The sequence below is a fragment of the Scardinius erythrophthalmus genome (assembly GCF_964197995.2).
Source record: "Scardinius erythrophthalmus genome assembly, chromosome: 17".
NCBI lineage: Eukaryota > Metazoa > Chordata > Actinopteri > Cypriniformes > Leuciscidae > Scardinius > Scardinius erythrophthalmus.
In genome coordinates this window covers 8,591,809-8,609,630 of record NC_138237.1, presented here as the reverse complement: position 1 = coordinate 8,609,630, position 17,822 = coordinate 8,591,809, and the positions used below count along the sequence as shown (strand labels likewise).

At 40.2% G+C, this 17,822-nt stretch overlaps 2 protein-coding genes across 2 annotated transcripts; both read left to right on the top strand.

Annotated features, from left to right (window-relative positions):
* Positions 1–945: 945 nt before the first annotated feature.
* Positions 946–9,954, top strand: ccni (cyclin I). Its single transcript, XM_081391744.1, has 8 exons — positions 946–1,217; positions 2,024–2,180; positions 2,734–2,868; positions 4,307–4,381; positions 4,964–5,104; positions 6,217–6,450; positions 8,672–9,397; positions 9,884–9,954. Exons 2-7 carry the CDS (start codon positions 2,067–2,069, stop codon positions 9,068–9,070), a joined length of 1,098 nt encoding a protein of 365 aa, XP_081247870.1. The 5' UTR covers positions 946–1,217; positions 2,024–2,066; the 3' UTR covers positions 9,071–9,397; positions 9,884–9,954.
* A 1,330-nt stretch (positions 9,955–11,284) lies between these two features.
* Positions 11,285–14,961, top strand: sowahb (sosondowah ankyrin repeat domain family member B). Its single transcript, XM_081389985.1, has one exon. It carries the CDS (start codon positions 11,323–11,325, stop codon positions 13,480–13,482), a length of 2,160 nt encoding a protein of 719 aa, XP_081246111.1. The 5' UTR covers positions 11,285–11,322; the 3' UTR covers positions 13,483–14,961.
* The last annotated feature ends 2,861 nt before the right edge of the window (positions 14,962–17,822 follow it).

The window sequence follows — 17,822 nt, the reverse complement described above, 5'->3', positions numbered from 1 at the left end:
GCGTTGTTTTAAAGCTCTCTGGGTCTTAGGATACTGACAGTCTAGCCGACCAATAGAATCGCCCGAAGATGTAGCGTTCAAATAGTCCGCTCAAAATTCTCTGCGCTCATTGGCTGCTGGGTTCCATGTAGACGCCGACCATTGGTTAGACTCGATAGCTTGTCCTGCACTCTGAATGGTTGTTGCTGGGTTTGTTTTGACAGGGTTGCCAGGGGGTAAAAAATGTAGTACAAATGCATTCCTCTCGTTCATTTTTGTGATGAGTTTCTGTGTCCTCCAATTAAAATGTCATTATTTATTTAACTCCAACATTCATTGAACGAAAAGTGAGTTATTGGAATGTTATCGCAGATGACATATGTAGTGAATTCTGATTCAGTTGTAATAATAAATTGACGCATGAAAGGTGAAAATATTCCTTTAGGTTAGAGATGTGACTATCAGACATATCGAGTTTAATAATAATAATAAAATTATTTTAGTTAGGGAATTATTATTTATAGTTCTATAACATGATTACTGCCATGATAGTAATAATATAATAAAAGTATTTCTATATTATTTATTTAGGAATTTGTTTAAACTTCCCCTTAAAACGTAATGTCCGTGATGGAATAGGATCTAGATGTTATAATATTAGAATTTATAAATTTACATTTTATCCCTTTAATGTCTCGTTTTGCGTTGCTTTCTGTTTTTCAGTGTCATCTTCAGACATTGAAATGGATTGTAAAAGAAAGTAGTCCCTTACAGTACAATCTACACTAAAATCCGCCAGAAAAGTAGTCCTTTTATGACACAATTACCGAATTCACAATAATTTCCATTGATAAATAAACATCTGACTAATTCTACATTAACTTTTTGTGCTTTTTAGTATTTCTAATCATTTAGAATTTATCTTAACATTTTTTTATTTATAAGAAAATGTTTCGGTGGAGGTTTCTGTGCGCGGTGAGGAGGTTAGCGGAAGGTTCTCCTTCCCTTCTCAGTCTCCTCCTCGGAAGTAGACGTCCGTGTCTATATTCCGTTCATTTTATTTTTCATATCAGTTTGGAAATTTCCCTTTTAGATTTTTAAAACCCCAACCAAATTTCACGGCAAGCATGGAGGCGAAGCAGGACGCTTAGAAAGATGACTGATTCCGATTTGCTCCTTTATTTTACCTCAATTTAATGGACCGGATGATCTGCGTTTCCCACAACCTTGCAGGGGAGGTAAAAATCTAACCGTTTCTAATAGATTTTATAAACAAATATCACCATTTCGCTTGTTTAAACCAGCGTGAATAGATATAAATATACCTTTAAAATACTAAATTAAGATTTTTGGTGTAGTTAGGTGTGTGGAAGTGCATGTATACTGATCTATTACTGTGTAGCTTGTCAGCTAACACTCATCAAATGTAAACTGCGTCAACACCATTAACATTTCATACTGAGCTGGTGATATGGGTTTTGTCGTGGTTAAAGTAATATTTAACACTAAACAGTACGGTTGTTGTACTTATTTACACCAGTATTACATTTATATAGTATGAATATGATGCTTGATTATTCTCATTATTTGTCCTCAATTTAAATGGCAAGTGAACATAATCGATTTAGAGCTGATTTATCATAAATGTTTTTTTTTCTTGATATGGTGTTCATTGTTAAAGAAATTTGAAATTAAAAAAATATTTTTTTGAAAGCGTTTATTTTAATCATAACAATCAGTAACTGCATCAATAGGAATAATAATAATAGCAATATAAGTAGGCTATATGTATAACTATTATTGAATGAGATTTCATAAAATTATTGAATTATAATTATAAGCAGTTTTGATAAAATACTACTTATTTATTTATTTATTTTTTTTTAAATATTTTAAACATTTATTCATTCTAGACTTTGTTTTTAAATGTGATTAATAATAGACTTAATAATAAAACATTTCCCAAGGCAACCCAGACGTCCCTTGTAATTTGTGAGCGATTATATTTGATGTTTTTTTGAGATGTTTTTTGTTCTGCGCTCAGGTAGCTGTATCCAGTGGGGAGGTAGGCTGTTCCAGGGTGTGTGATGAAGTTCACCCAGCCCTTGGAAAGCCGGAAGCTGTCATCTCTTCTAGAGAAGGCAGTTTCTAGGGAAGCCAAACTATGGAAGGGTTACGTGCCAAAGAAACCTACCAACCAGGTGAGACAGTCTGTCAGCTGATATCTCTGGTTTGTTAGCTATGACAACACTGTTTTCATAGTGGGAGGCCATAATTTAAGGTACTTTCTGTCCAGACACAATGTGAATAGTAACGTTGTCATCATCATTATCATGTACTGTAATTTGTAAGCCTGCATTTCAGAAGATCCCTTAAGATACTGCAGTATGCATTTATGACTTGCTTTATAAATCTAGAATTTTGTTGACACGCAGAGACACTGGGATGGAGTTTTATGAGGCTGTTTTATCTCCTGTTGTGACTATATGGTGCTTTTGTGTCTGTTACACGCACACATGTCTGAGGTTTGCTATCTAAACTGATCCTGATGGGAACTGTGGCAGTTTCATTGTGCATAAAATGTGGGTTTGCATTTAGTTTGAAGTAGTAATTAAAGAAAAAAATGCATTACTATTATAAATAAGCATCTGTGCATTTGAGTCTACTCGGATCGACAAGAAAAACGGGTTTGGTTTGGATTTGAGTCAGTATGGGTTGTTTTGTGTTTGATTTGAATATGTTTTTATTGTTTAGGATACAGATATTTCCCCTGAAAAGCGTGATGAGGCCGTCCGGTGGTTGAGGGATGTGCATTCCCAGCTGAAGCTTTATCCAGAGACCCTCTGCCTGGCCATCGGCATCCTGGATCGCTTCCTCTCTGCCATTAAGGTAATGTTTAAAAACATCAGACCGGTCAAGGTCTTCTGTCCCAGTCAATGATTATGGTTTTATGGCATTTTCCGTTATACAGCTGTCCATAACAGGTTTTAGCTGTGTGTTGGCTGGTCTAATTACAGCCCATGATAGGTACTTCACTTAATAACACCCTATTTTAAAAAAACAATTATAATAATGTTCTCTCATATTGATTTAGCTTATTCTTAGTATTGTGTGTGGGAAATATTGCAGCTCTTATGATCAATTTCATGTGATATTCCACATTTGTAAAGTGCTTAGGATTAAAGCGAAATTTGTCAGGTGCATTTAAATTTATGCATGTATGAGTTTTATGCATTATAATTTATGCATTTAAATTTGTGCATGTTTTGCATTATAATGTATGGATTTAAAGTTTGATTAGCACAATTGCATTTATGATCATATGTTAACTTGTGTGCAGTGAACATTATTTTATTCTTTTACTGTTGTGTAATTGCTTTACAGATAAAAGTAAGGTAACTATTTAGCATAGTGGTTTTATTATACAACACTGAATATCTTTTGCTCTCTTGTCTTTGTGCCAATTTCTTTTAGAACATCAGAAAGCGTTCCTGAACATTCAAGGGCTGCAGAGACAATTCTAGATTTTTTTTTTTGAGAGAGAGAGAGAAAGTGAAACTGCCTGCTCAGTATTTTTAGATGCAGCTACATGGCACTCACTGCACATCTGATTAGTTCTTGTGCTTTGGCATTCAAGTGAACAGGAAATAAACACAGGACGTTCACATGTGTGTGATAAACATTTGCCCTTACCTGTTTGTGACAAATCTTTATATATTAAAGAGTGGGATATGTATCCAGACAACAAATTACATTAAAGTAGTCCTGAAATCTCCATTAGAACAAGATTTGATCAATTGGTGTTCACTAGATATGTTACATATGTCACACAAGATTGACTTGCATTTTCAAGACCCCCCCTTTCCATTAAACATATTTTATTGGACTGGCCCACTTTTAATGCAAGTAGACAACATTTTTATGTAGTAAGCTCACTTAAGAACTTGTTTAGTGAAATTTTACCAGTAAAGAGTTTAGGATTTTTATCATATGTAATGTAAAAAATCTTGTATTATATTTCCTGTTTTTTTTTTTTTATTGTATTTAAGCAACTCTTGTATTTTTTTGTAACTCAGTTTTTGCCATGAAGATAGCCTCAGATGCTGACATGCTATTAAAAAAACACACATTATTAATACTACTAACTGTTTTGACAAACTCTGCATACACAATGAGCAGTGCACGAGATGCATTATTGCAGTACCATCATTTTGCAGTACCGTCATTGACCAATCTCTCTCTCTCTCTCTCTCTCTCTCTCTCTCTCTCTCTCTCTCTCTCTCTCTCTCTCTCTCTCTCTCTCTCTCTCTCTCTCTCTCTTTTTCAGGCCCGTCCTAAGTACCTGCGCTGTATCGCCATCTCTTGTTTCTTCCTGGCTGTTAAGACCAGTGAGGAAGATGAGGTGAATGAAATATATGTAGATATGAAATATAGATATGCCAATCTACGATCAGAGGCACTAGAGCTGATGCATGGTCAACTTCGGTCATCATGGCTCTCTGTGGCTTTATCTGTTTGTGTAGCAGTTAAAACTGACCATGTCACAAGGGAGGCAGATAAAGCCCTTTCAAGTAAAATCAGCCCCAGTTTGATGACCTTTTAGTTAAAAAGTGTTCTTTACTGAGACTGAAGTATGACAGAACATTCCCATCAGCTGCTTCAAGAAAGGACAGACAGTGAGACATTTTCTGTAGGAATATGACGACTGCGATTTCTGTACTTGTTTCTACTTGAAACGCCAAAGATGGACTAATGTTTAATCCGATTATTTTCTGGCAGCCCTTTAAAGTCATTTCTGGCTCGATCTGACCATGTGATGTGGCTTAAACTTAATGAAGCAATTACCAAAATGAGTTCAAAGTTATGCCATTACTGTTAGATTTCAAGCTTCTTCTTTTTTTCAACCAGTATGTTTGTGTTTTAATAATTCTGTGTGTTTCTGTGGCTGTCTCTGTGTGTGTAACCGTTTATTGTGTTTTTGCAGCGGATCCCTTCGCTGAGAGAGTTGGTGTCCAGCAGCAAATGTGGCTGTTCTCCGTCGGAGATCTTGCGGATGGAGAGGATTGTTCTGGATAAGCTGAACTGGGACCTGCACTCCACCACTTCACTGGACTTCCTTTACATCGTGAGTGCACTTCCTCTCTCTCTCTCTCTCTCTCTCTCTCACACATGCACGCACACACACGCAAGATGCCACCGAACTTTTGACAGATGCCAAACTCTGCTTCATATATATTCCTGGGTCTCTGACATTTTCTGTATTTGTATGGAAGTCTGGCTATGTTCCCCAGCACGAGTATGTCTCTAAGATGTTACATAACGCTTCATCTGGTAAACATGTTTAAAAAATATGTTTGACAAGCATTTAAAATCTCAGACATTTTAAGGAAATTTTCTATATGTCTAACATTTGACAGGAACGGTCTTTGACTTATTGCAGATGAGCAAAAGCTCTAAAAAATACATCTTTCAGATGATAAAAAGCACATCAAATGGACATCTCATTGATGTGTGTGTTCAAATATGTTAGACGGTGCATGTCAATTACAGATGCATAATATATATGGTAACACTTTACAATAAGGTCTCATTTGTTAACATTAGTAAATGCATTAGCTAACAATGAGGAATAGATTTTCACAGCATTTCTAAATCTTAAATGTTAATGCTTGTTAATAAAAATACAGTTGTTCATTAGTTCATGTTAGATCGCAGTGCATTAACTGAACTGAATTTTGATTTTAAAAATGTATCTAAATGTTGAAGCTAACATTAAGATTAACACTGTTTGTTGTTTTAAGTATTGTTTATTGTTAATGTAACGCATGAAATTCATGTTTTTGTAGTTTACACAGAGACAATAGCGGTATATTTTCAAAAACGTGCAATCTGAAACCTGTTTTCGAAAGTTTGCGTTTTCAGGCCCCCAAAACGCTGTTGTCGTGTAAATAAAAAGGCTTTTAATTGAAGACAGTATTGTGTAAAGTCAGCCAACAAAAGTAGAAAATTAGATGGATGTTGCTGCTAGTAGTGAGTGAGAGAAATGAATTTAGATTAGATTTTCTTCCTCATGTGAGTGTCAAAGAAGGATCCTCTTTCTCGGCACATTGAGGTTTCTGTTAATATCCAGCTCTCCATGTGGGGCTGAAGGACTGACAATTAATCTGATTAACTGCTGAGATCCAAAAGAATATTGTTTTTTTTAATCATTTTTATCTACCCTTTCTCTCTGTGTAGTTCCATGCGATGGTTCTGAGCTGCAAGTCCGGGCGGCTGAACGTGGCGTTGTCGGGTCTGAACCCGTCACAGCACGTGGCTCTGCTCACCCAGCAGCTCTTCCACTGTCTGACCCACAATGCACTGCTGCAGGTGCGCGGCTCATTGCTGTCCCTCGGCCTCATCACGCTGGAGCTGGAGAAACTCTGTCCTGATTGGCTCGCTCTCACTGTCGACCTGCTGCACAAGTTACAGGTAAGAACTGATGAAGTTCAGTGGCTTCAAATTGTGTTTGAATACATTGACGTATGATTCATTTAAACTAAACTCTTCCGGGATGTCAAACGTTAGTGACACGTGTCCATACGGTCCAACGAGATGATTTCCATGTGCATCTGGGAAATATATGTAGGGTTTATTGTGGGGGTCAAAATATATAATGCAATGCAATGATGTTTGAAAGATGAACAAAAGTTTTGTTTCTCAAAAGTCTGATGGATCATATTTGATAAATTTTAAAGGGATAGTTCACTTTGAAATTAAATTTTGGTATGTTTTAGCTTACCTCAAGGGCATCCAAGATGTAGGTGTCTTTTTTTCCGCAGTAGTTTCAATTTTGATATATTTAGGTCAAACCGTTCTTGTCTGTCAGTCATATAATGCAGGTCTATGGTCACTGTCTCAAAGAGCATGCACAGAGTCCAAATTAAAACAGTTCCCCATCGTCCAAATTAAACAATTCCCCATCGTAAGTACACATTGATGGCCTAAGACAGTCTGCGCACACATCACACACCAGGATGCGCGTTCCCTCAGATCACTTGGACGTGGCTGTGTATAAGAGCTAAAAACTATATAAATACTGTTCGTTTTCTCACACAAACCGCTCGTTTCGTGTCTTAGGCCATCAATGTGTATTTACGATGGGGAATTGTTTAATTTGGACGATGGGGAACTGTTTTAATTTGGACTCTGTGCATGCTCTTTGAGACAGTGACCACAGACCTGCATTATATGACTGACAGACAAGAACGGTTTGACCTAAAAATATCAAAATTGAAACTACTGCGGAAAAAAAGACACCTACATCTTGGATGCCCTTGAAGTAAGCTAAAACATATCAAAAATTAATTTCAAAGTGAACTATCCCTTTAACATGATTTTTCTGAATGCATGGATAATCAAGTAAACCAAAGTTGCAGTTCAGTCCAGTAAGTGTTCATCTTGAAGTATTACTAACAAAATGGAAGTTATTGTTTACTTCATAAAACTCATTAAAGATTTCACTGCAAAAAGACATGTGAACCACGACCTGAAGCTAGACGTTTACAAGTATACTAAAATGATAAACTATTGATCAGATGACAGAAGACATGTCAATCATTTAGAGGCCATGCAAATTTTATACAGTACTATTAATAGGGTTAAAAGAGTAAATGGGTATTGAACGTTTGTAAAAATGAAATAATGTAGATTAAGAGTTTTTAGAGGGAGGCCAGATCCAAACATTTCCATTAAACAAATGCATAAAGTGGTCAGAAAGATCACATTGGTCACATCGACGTAGAGACCTAAACAACTAAGAGCCGCTACACGTTAGAGCCACACTAGCGGACATAATCCATCTCGCATGCTTGGGTTTCTGTAGACGCTCTAACCCTTATCATAACTCAGAAGAGGCCCGGTCATTCACTTCTCCAAACAAACTCGGTTATCTCTGCCAGCAGCGAGCTCAACGCCAAACAAAAAAGACAGACCTTTAAAAGTCATACATGTACAAACTCATGAAGAAATTCCCAAAGTTCAAGTTTACGGTTTCATGTAGCTTTAAAAATACAGGTTCAGTAACAATACCAATGAAGCAGTTTTAAAATATTAATGACTATTTATGTTTTGAAAATTGATGTATTTTTATATGATACACACCATCATTTGAAAGTTTGGGTTTGGTCAGATTTAAAAAATAAATAAATGTTTTTGTAAAGTCTCTTCTGCTCACCAAGCCTGCATTTATTTGATCAAAAATACTGTAAAAACAGTAATATTGTGAAATATTATTAGACTTTGAAAGAACTGTTTTCTATTTGCACATATATTTAAATGTAATTTATTCCTGTGATCAAAGCTGAATTTTCAGCATCAGTCTTCAGTGTCACATGATCCTTCAGAAATCATTCTAATATGGGGATTGATGCTCAAGAAACATTTCTGATTATTATCAATCAATTATCAACAAACAGTTTTTTGATGAAAAGAAAGTTTCAAAAAAGCAGCATTTATTTGAAATGGAAATCTTTTGTAACATTATAAATGTCTTTACTGTGACTTTTGATCAAATTAGTTTGTCCTTGCTGAATAAAAGACTTACTGACCCCAAACTTACAAACAATAGTGTATATATTATGTTATATGTGCAACCACACTTTTGATGTAGAACTAATACCGTACATGTATTTTTCCGCTTCCTCTCTTTCAGATCGACAGTTCTCAGCTGATTGGCTGTCGAGAGCTGGTTGCACGTTGCCTGTCCACACACACGGCTTCCCTGCCTCCTAACACTGTGTACATCTGCCATCCCCTGCTGAACGCCCCGGGGCCTCGGGACAGGGGAGTCCTGCCCGCCTGGCACGTGTCCCCCGCTCCGACTGCACCCTCTGACCCCAACACCACCCACAACCGTTCAAGCAAGTCCTCGGCCAAGCGGAAGGTGGAACACATGGAGGTGGACGAGTATTTCGATGGGATCAAGCGCCTGTACAACGAGGAGAGTCCCCAGGAGGGGGCGCTCATGTGTACGGGCCAAACAGCGGGAGGAGGGAAGCAGAACGCTGGCTCCTCCCCCTGCCCGCCTCTCCAACCGGCCAGAGAAACCTAGAGGAAGAAAATCACACAACCACAGCAACCGTGTTCATCAGTTCACCTCAGAGCAAGAGAGAGGCCAAAAATACTAACAAAAAAACATTCTGTGCATGATGCCATTTCATAACCGTTCACTGAGCGTTCACATAAAAGGCTTTGAAAAAGCAGAAAAAAAATCTATATATAAAGGAAAAATGTTTGCAAAAAAAGTAGGAATATCTGTGGAAACTCGTATAGTTCCTGTTTGTCTCTTTTTATGTGTTTTTCCTGCCATTTATTTCTGTACCTTTCACTGTCCTTTTCTCTCTTTTTATTTGTCAAACACAGCCCTCAACATTTCTGAGTGCTCTTATTTTATTTATATATATATATATATATATATATATATATATATATATATATATTTGAAGGCTGTGGTAAAAGTGGCATTTCTGAACACGTTATATTAGTTTTGTACAAATTTACACTCTCCTTCACAGCTGGGTCTATTTGCTCGTTGTGATGTGTGTGTGATCATTGAGTGAGTGAGTGAGTGAGTGAGTGTGTGTGTGAGTATTTGAAGGGTGATAATGTCCCTATCACTTCCTTAAACTGAGCATTAACGATGAGCTGGTGTTATCCGTGGCATTAGATCACACATGGCGTGACTTAGTTAGTTGAACTGTTTGTCGCTTGTTCTAAACCTAGTAATATAACTGTTATATCGAGTAGAATTAAATTCATAAGATTCTGAACTAACATGAAAAGCTTTAGACCTTCACCATTCCTTTGCTGATCATAATAACCTCCATGCGCTGTTCCTGCCGAAAGCTTTCTCTCGTGCTCTGAGGTGCTGATGACAGTCCGGGACGCTGCTGAGAAACCTCCCAAAGCTCAAATAAATGAAAACGTACTGAACTGCTGATGTCTCTGATGTCACTTTTTTCTGAGTGTGTGTGTGTGTTTGAAGAAACAATACTGTACTCTAAACAATGAAATCTGATATTTTTACTGGGGAACTCATTAACAAAAGGGAGGAACTGAGAGGTCATGGTTGTGATACACAGGTCATGCTTTATCATCTCTTGTGTGATTTATGTGCTTTAGCTAATGGATGATGGATGAGTTGCTGAAGAAAATGCGTATTCAGTATTTAAAGCCAAGTAAGTGGAATTAGAAATTATTAGCTATTTATTCAAATGGTAATGTATTAAATTACTGGAACTTATGTTTTATATAATAATTTCAAGCAGACGCAAAAGAATTGGCAAGTTAGAGTTGTGGCATGTTGCGTAAGAAGTGACATGCTTCATACAATGAAAAGGATGCTGCAGGATATTTTTCCATAGTTAACTTAATTTGTTTTGATTTTTAGTTCATGAATGTTTTAGTGGATGGAGTCAGTTCTCAAGTTCACACAGGTGTCCTAGAAGAGGAACCACAGGTTCATTGCATATACTATGAACATGTTTTATGTTGAACCACCTTTTATCTTCATTTTATAGTTTAACAGTTAAAAACAACCATTGAGCGAAAAGTTTCCCCTGAAAAGTGTGCTTGTGGATAAAAAAAAAAAACTTTTTATTTATTTGCTTACTAAATGCTACTTGATTTGATATTTTGTTACTTAAAGTAATGAAATACATAAAGAGGTGAATTCAGGTTGATTGGGACTCTTTTTGTCGTGTCACAATCAACCTGAATTCTCCCCTATTTTCACCACTCTCAAGTGTCCAAACACTTCAGGTACACAGTACACTGTATACTTGTGAAGTTTGTCATTACATAATAAAAAAATATATAGGCTACCTCGGTCATCCAACGTATTTATACGTATAAAATAACATTTAATGAAGTTATTGTATTTCATAATATATATATATATATATAGGCTACTACAATATATTTTAGCAGTAGTAGGCTACTTTAATAGTATAAAGCAGGTTGTTAGTATTGTAATTATTCATCACTAAACTTCAAACCATAGTTTTTGAAGATAGATAGATAGATAGATAGATAGATAGATAGATAGATAGATAGATAGATAGATAGATAGATAGATAGATAGATAGATAGATAGATAGATAGATAGATAGATAGATAGATAGATAGATAGATAGATAGATAGATGTGTGTGAGGTTCACAGGTATATCTCAGCACGCAAGTATGCAGGTGGAACTGAGAGAGAAACCCGAGGGCGGAGTTTCAATCTCAACAGCGAAACCGCCTGTCAGGTCCCCCTTCCTTCAGTTTGATTGTGCGATAACCCCGAGAGAGATTCACACAGCATGGCCACAGACTTCACTCAGGAATCCGTGCTGCGCTTCGTCGTCAACAACGGCGGGAAGGTGCGAAACGCGGATTTATTACATCACTACAAGCGGTTTTTGAGAGAGGACGAGGACAGAGAGCAAAACCGGGAGTTATTTAAGAGGTATGTGAACTCCGTGGCGACTGTGAGGCAGGAGGAGGGGGTGTCTCATGTTGTACTAAGGAAAAAATACCGTGTGCATCTCGGAGACATCGCCACGAACCACGAGCCCGAGCGACCGAAAGAACGAGACTCCAAACCAGCGGCGAGCGGTAAACCACAAGCTGATCTGACAATCCCAACTCGTGTTGAAATCTTGCCAGCTGCTGGTATTATCATCCCCACCACCAGCAACAACAATAACAACAAGGATTCTACTCCCACTTTTGAGAAAGCAGTCAAAACTTCATCACCACGTGGGAGGGAACAACCTGCTGTTTACACTTCCTCTGCAGAAAAGGTGAACAACACCTGCCATTTAAAACCAACCCCATCTGACACCGACAGTCGCTCGAGTGGGAGCGGCCAGAGCTTTGAACAGCTATGGGAGTCAAAAGCAACCAGGGAGGCAACAGAGGTGGAACACAACAGTGTTTACCCCGCCAAACCGAGACAATTAGGGGAAGCAGATGGTTGCGAGCAGTCCTTCGCCGCCCCTGCTTACTATGAGGTGAGATTGTCGCATGCAGTTGAAAGGAAAAGTTTGGATGCTAACACGTTTGAGGTTTACGCCAAACACTCAACCGAGCCTGTCGCCAAAGCATGGCCTTTGCATTCAACCCTCGGACAGTCTCATGTATACAACTCGTCTCCTTGTCTACTGGACCGCCCTGTTTCTCCACACATACACTCCCAGGCGTACACTCATGCAGGCCTGAGCCGAAGCAATGATAGTCTGCTACGGCCGAACGGAGGGTTTAATGGGTTTCCGATCCAAGAGCAGGACGAGTATGAGTCTCAGATGCATGGCTTGCCTGAAGACGGTCCTCCTGTCCATGCAAGTGCAACGTATCTGCAGCTCCATGGGCCTTCAAGTCTATCCTCTAGTCGGGATAGCATCTCAATCCCCTCTCCTTCTTCTACTCCACCTGACACTGGCTGGCCTCAAGATTTTGGGCGTGAGGATCAGTCCAGCGATCAGGGACTCGGAGGACAAGACGGGAACGATGTACGCGCTTTCCTGCGTCGCAGACAGGAGGCAAGGATGCTGTCCCAACTCCACCAACCGAGTCGAAACATCCCGTCCCTGCACCACTCGACGGGTCACCTCGATGACGAGGACTCCAGAACATCTACACGAAGCAATTCGCCGGAAACCCATTACGGACCCATGGCCCGGAGGTTGACGTCCCGTCTGCGGAGTCGCATGTGTCGGAGTCTCGGAGAAGACCTGGATCAGTCGTTCCCAGAGGACAACATCTCGGCACGACACAGCCGCCTCCAGCGGTTGTCCTCGACTCTAAGCATGGGCAATTTAGTCAGCGCGTCCTCCAGCCGAGGACACAGTTCCCTCTCATCGCCCGCGGGATCCACACAAAGTTTGCACGATGGGTCGTTCAGCAGCAAGCATTCGCCCGTCCCTCTTGACTCCAGAGAACACAACTGGTTTGTCAAAGCAGCATCAGGCTCTTGGACCGACATCTACGCTCTCTTACGAGAGGACCCGAATCTCCTGAGCAAACGAGACTTCATATCCGGCTTCACCGTCGTCCACTGGATTGCAAAACATGGCGACCATCGCGTCCTGAACACGCTGTGGTACGGAGTCGACAAACTCGGGCTGACTTTAGACGTCAACGTGAAAACTTTGTGCGGCTACACGCCGCTTCACCTGGCGGCCATTCACGGCCACAAGAAACTCATTCGGCTCCTGGTGCAAAAGTTCAAAGCTGACGTGCGGATACGGGACAGCAGCGGGAAGAGACCGTGGCAGTACTTGGGCAAAGATGAACACCGGGACATCTTAGAGATTCTGGGTGCCCCACAGAAACGCATCAGCGGTTGTCCAGCAATGCCAGAAAACCTGTCCGCAAGATCTGCCCCCACAAAGGTGAACGTCAAAAGACACACGTCTATTGCAGCACTGTTCAAACACAAGTCTCAGTTGATGGTCAAGTCTAGTCCAGAAGCTTTTTAGGGGCTAGATTGTTGTAAGGGACTTAAACACTCAAAATGGTGGCACTTTTTTTTGCTGGTGTAAAAACACTGTCACTTCTTTTTTTTTATGATTAAAAATATGGCAACTTGCATTGAATGGTACAATGTTTTTCTGTTTTGTTCTTGGTTTGTAACTCTATATGTCCAAAACTTGTGTTTTCTATGAATGTCATTTATATATATTGGTGTTTTGAAACTCCCTTATGAGGCTGATAATAAATACCTCTTTTAGAATATGAAAGCATTAAAGGTATAGTTGACTCAAATAAAACTTTATTTGACTGTCATTATTTACTCACCCCCACGTCTTTCCAAACTGGTTTGACTTTCTTCTGTGGAAATCAAAAGAAGAGTTTTTTTTGCCAATGCAAAGAAAGTCAATGGGCCCCACTGACTTTCATTCTAAGGAAAAAAGTAGTTCTTGAAAATATATTTGTTCCACAGAAACTAGAAAGCCATTCAGGTTTGGAACGACATGAATGTGAGTATAGAATTATAATTTTTGAGTGGACTATCCCTTTAATAATTCTTGTCTCACTGTTTTGCTTCATACTAATACAAACTGGATTCCCACTCATGTTGTTTCAGACTGAGGATCATCTAAATATGTTTCTGCTCATAACAAGTTCTTCATTTCCTCCTCAGGGACAAATTTGCTTCAGTGCCCTGCAATTGTTTTTACCCTTAAGCTCTGCAGGCATTGGAAGCTGTTTGTGCCCCTCGGTGCTTAATCTAGGAAACTATGCAGTTCAGATATGTCCTATTTCAAACTCATTTAGTTTACTCTCTTGATTTTTGTGTTGGGATATTGCAGTTTGATGTCTTTCTTCCATGATCTCACATGTTGAGTTGCTCACACACTTTCCAGCACTGCATGTGTCCATGCTGAAAACCACTGATAAGCTCTTTGCTGGTTTAATATTTAACTCACTTTACCTCCTTATCTTAAAACGTTGCATGAGAGATAAAAGAAAAACCTCTAAATTCCAACTCATTTGGAAGAACATTCCAGTCATAGCTCGCTGAGCTCCTCGAGTGTTACTTGAGCAGCAACCGAGTGAGTTAGGTTGAGTTTTCTCTCTTCCTTTTTTACGAGTCATTTTGTGGAGCGAGTTAATGTTCATGTTTGAGTTCTAAAGGCTTGATGATTTGCATGCTGAGCTAAACCTGTTTTTTGTGTTCTGTGTGATCTGAGAGAGGTAGAAAAACAGAGTTTGGGAAGAGAGATAACGTGACCGCACTGGTGGAGTTGTTTTTTGTTTTTTTATCTCTCCCCATCACTTTATTTCTTCTATAGAAACATCACTGAGCGATCTATGTCTATGCAGTGTTGTGTTCGCTGACATGTTTGGACTTGTCACAGGGAGTGTTGGCTGTGAGTCTTACATAATATTTACTGTTATGATGCACCTTTATGTTCCAGCTTTATTATTTTGAATAAAACACAGACTTTGACCATTGTAAACCGTCTTGAGCTTTGTTTCAATAGTATGTGTGTTGAGATGCATTAATATACAGGCCAATCGAACAGTTTGACCTTGAAATCAAGCAAAGCTTTCCCAGCATTTTCATTTCAAAGGCAAACAATTTCTCTGGTACATGCAACATATTCAGATTTCGACTTTTTTCAGACTTTGAATAATTTTGAGGCACACAGTAGTGGCCAGAAGTTATGCATGGAGGGAATTTTTGTTTTTAATGACCCTATAAGTTTGGCGAAACCATGAGGAATTCATATATTTTAAAAAATAGCCTATATTTTAAATACAATGACAGGACAAAACACTAAACTTGGGTTGAGGTATTCGTCTAGAAACTATTTGGATAAAAAGGCAAACTACAGCTGCAGGTTTTATTTTATATGCAAAAAACAACAACATAATCCATTATTAATATTTCATTGGTTTTCAAATGTTTGCATGTGTTCATACTTTCTTTGTAAGACAGCCTGGCCAAAACATTATGTTTTGCACAATTTTGCATGTTTCATTGCGTTATAAAACAATTGACTCCAAGCACAATATGCTTAGAAAATCTTTAACACATTTTTTATAATATTTGAATAAAAAGTGAAGATGTCAATTTTCTGAGGCCGGACATCACATTTGGCAACTGAACCGTCTGCAGTTTAAATGATTCAGATTGTTTGCGCAGCCCTGATAAAGTAGCACATATCATTATGGTTTAGCCATTACACTGATTGGTGATCCAATTACCATTACATTGTTTGTTTGGCAGTTTCTTTTCACTCGCTAGTTTCCTGTTGCAGAACTGACCATATTATGGCTGCTATCAAGTGACCCAATTCTCTCTAAAGGGATCATTTCATGAATAAAGGTGAATATAACAGGACTCCAACACTTTATGACCAGTTGACCAATTTCCAGCATTTTCCCAGGCATTTGTGATTATGCAAAAAAAAAAAAAAAAAAAAAAAAGCAATGCAAAATTCTTTAGTACACCTAGAAACAATTTCTCTCTCTGCCCTTTCTACTTGGTTGAGCAACTGGTTTCACGCAAATGCAAAACATTCAGAACATCATAAAAGCTTTATTTATGCAGCATAACTTTCAGTTTGCACAATGTGCATCTGAGGTGAAGATTTCAGATGCGTAGCATATTTGTCGAGCAGTGAAATCTGAATTTGAAATATTACAGTCATTACATATGAAGTACTTCTGTTTTACGTGAGGATATGGGAACTTTCACACACAAAAATGAAACCTGTTAAAGCTGCAGTAAGCAGTTTACTGAAAAAAAAAAAAATTGTTTATACATTATCCTGGCTGTGTAAATAGGAGGAAAACAAAGTGGATCAGGCCAATCCACAGAGCACCGAAACACTTTGTAGTAAGTTTTTGTAGTTTACATGGAGATGATAACGGTATCATTTTAAAAAAATGTCGAAAAAGTTGCATGTCAGGTCCCCAAAATGCCGTTACCCAGTAAATGAATGCCAAAACGCATAAAAAGTTCCCTATCAAGGCTACGGAACTTGGACATTACGGATGTTGTATATGGGAACTCCTCTCCTCCTTCACTTCCGCTGAAATCTTATAGGCTAACGCCAGCAGAGCTGGCCAATTGACGCAAATTATGCAAATACTGAAACACCGTTGCAGTAATAATGCAAGTGCAGCGTCAATTCCCTTCAGAATCTCTCTCTTCACGCTCAAATCGTGTGCTAGAAAGCTGATACTAACCTCTACAACTACTAGATTATTCGCCGTCGTCGAAGGTGCACCGAAGATACTGCAACTGTCTTCTGCATCCGATGGCGACCATCTGCAACTTATGCTGGGGCCCCATCGTGCCCCCGGACACGCACCTTTTCTGCGTGGCGTGCATGGGGCTGGCCCACGCCGAGTCCGCCCTCAAGGATGGCAGGTCCTGCGAGCTCTGCGCGGACATGTCCCTACGAGCTCTCAAGGCCAGACAGGCTGAAGCTCGCACAGCAGCGGGGATCGGGCCCACTGCCGCCGCCGAGCCGCTGGTGGGCCTCTCCAACTGCGGAGTCAAGGTTCAACCCCCCCGTGAGTTTCCCCGACGCCACCTTTCGCCTCCCTCGCGAAGTCGCTGACTTCGTGTCCTTCGGGGCGAGTGAGGAGGAGGACTCCATGTCTCTGTCCGCCTCCGAGAACGACTGGGGCACGGAGCAGGCCGCGGAGCATGAGACCCCGGCGGACCTGCTGGACGAGCTTTTTCGTATCCTCTCAAAGGCCGTCGAGGAACTGGATCTCTCTTGGAAAGCTCCGGATGAGCCATCCAAGAGCAAACTGGATGCGTGGTTCCTCCAATCGAGCTGCCGTCAGGCCGCTTCGAAAAGGGGAACCCCGTTCTTTCCTGACGTGCACGAGCACGTGGTGAAGTTGTGGGTGGCCCCGCAATCGGCGTGCACTCTCACTTCTAATCAGGCCATGTTTGCCCCCGTGGACGAGACATTGGTTACCTCCGTATCCCCCTCGTCGAGGAGACCGTCGCTGCGCACCTCTGCCCGTCGGCTCCCGCCCTGGGCTCGGACCGCAGCCTGCCGTCCAGAGCCTGCAGATTCACGGCCCACCAGGCTAACAAAGCCTACGGTGCAGCGGGGGAGGCGGTATCTGCGCTGCATGCCATGGCCGTTCTCCAAGTGCCGCCTCTATCGAGGCTGACGCCATCAGGGATCTGCGTTCAGCCACGGACCTCGCGCTCCTGGCCACAAAGCGCTCGGCCCAGGCGATAGGCCGTTCGATGGGGTTTTTGGTGGTTCTCCACAGACACCTGTGGCTCACCGTTTTGGACGTGCAGGAGGCTGATAGGAAGACGCTGCTGAATGCACCG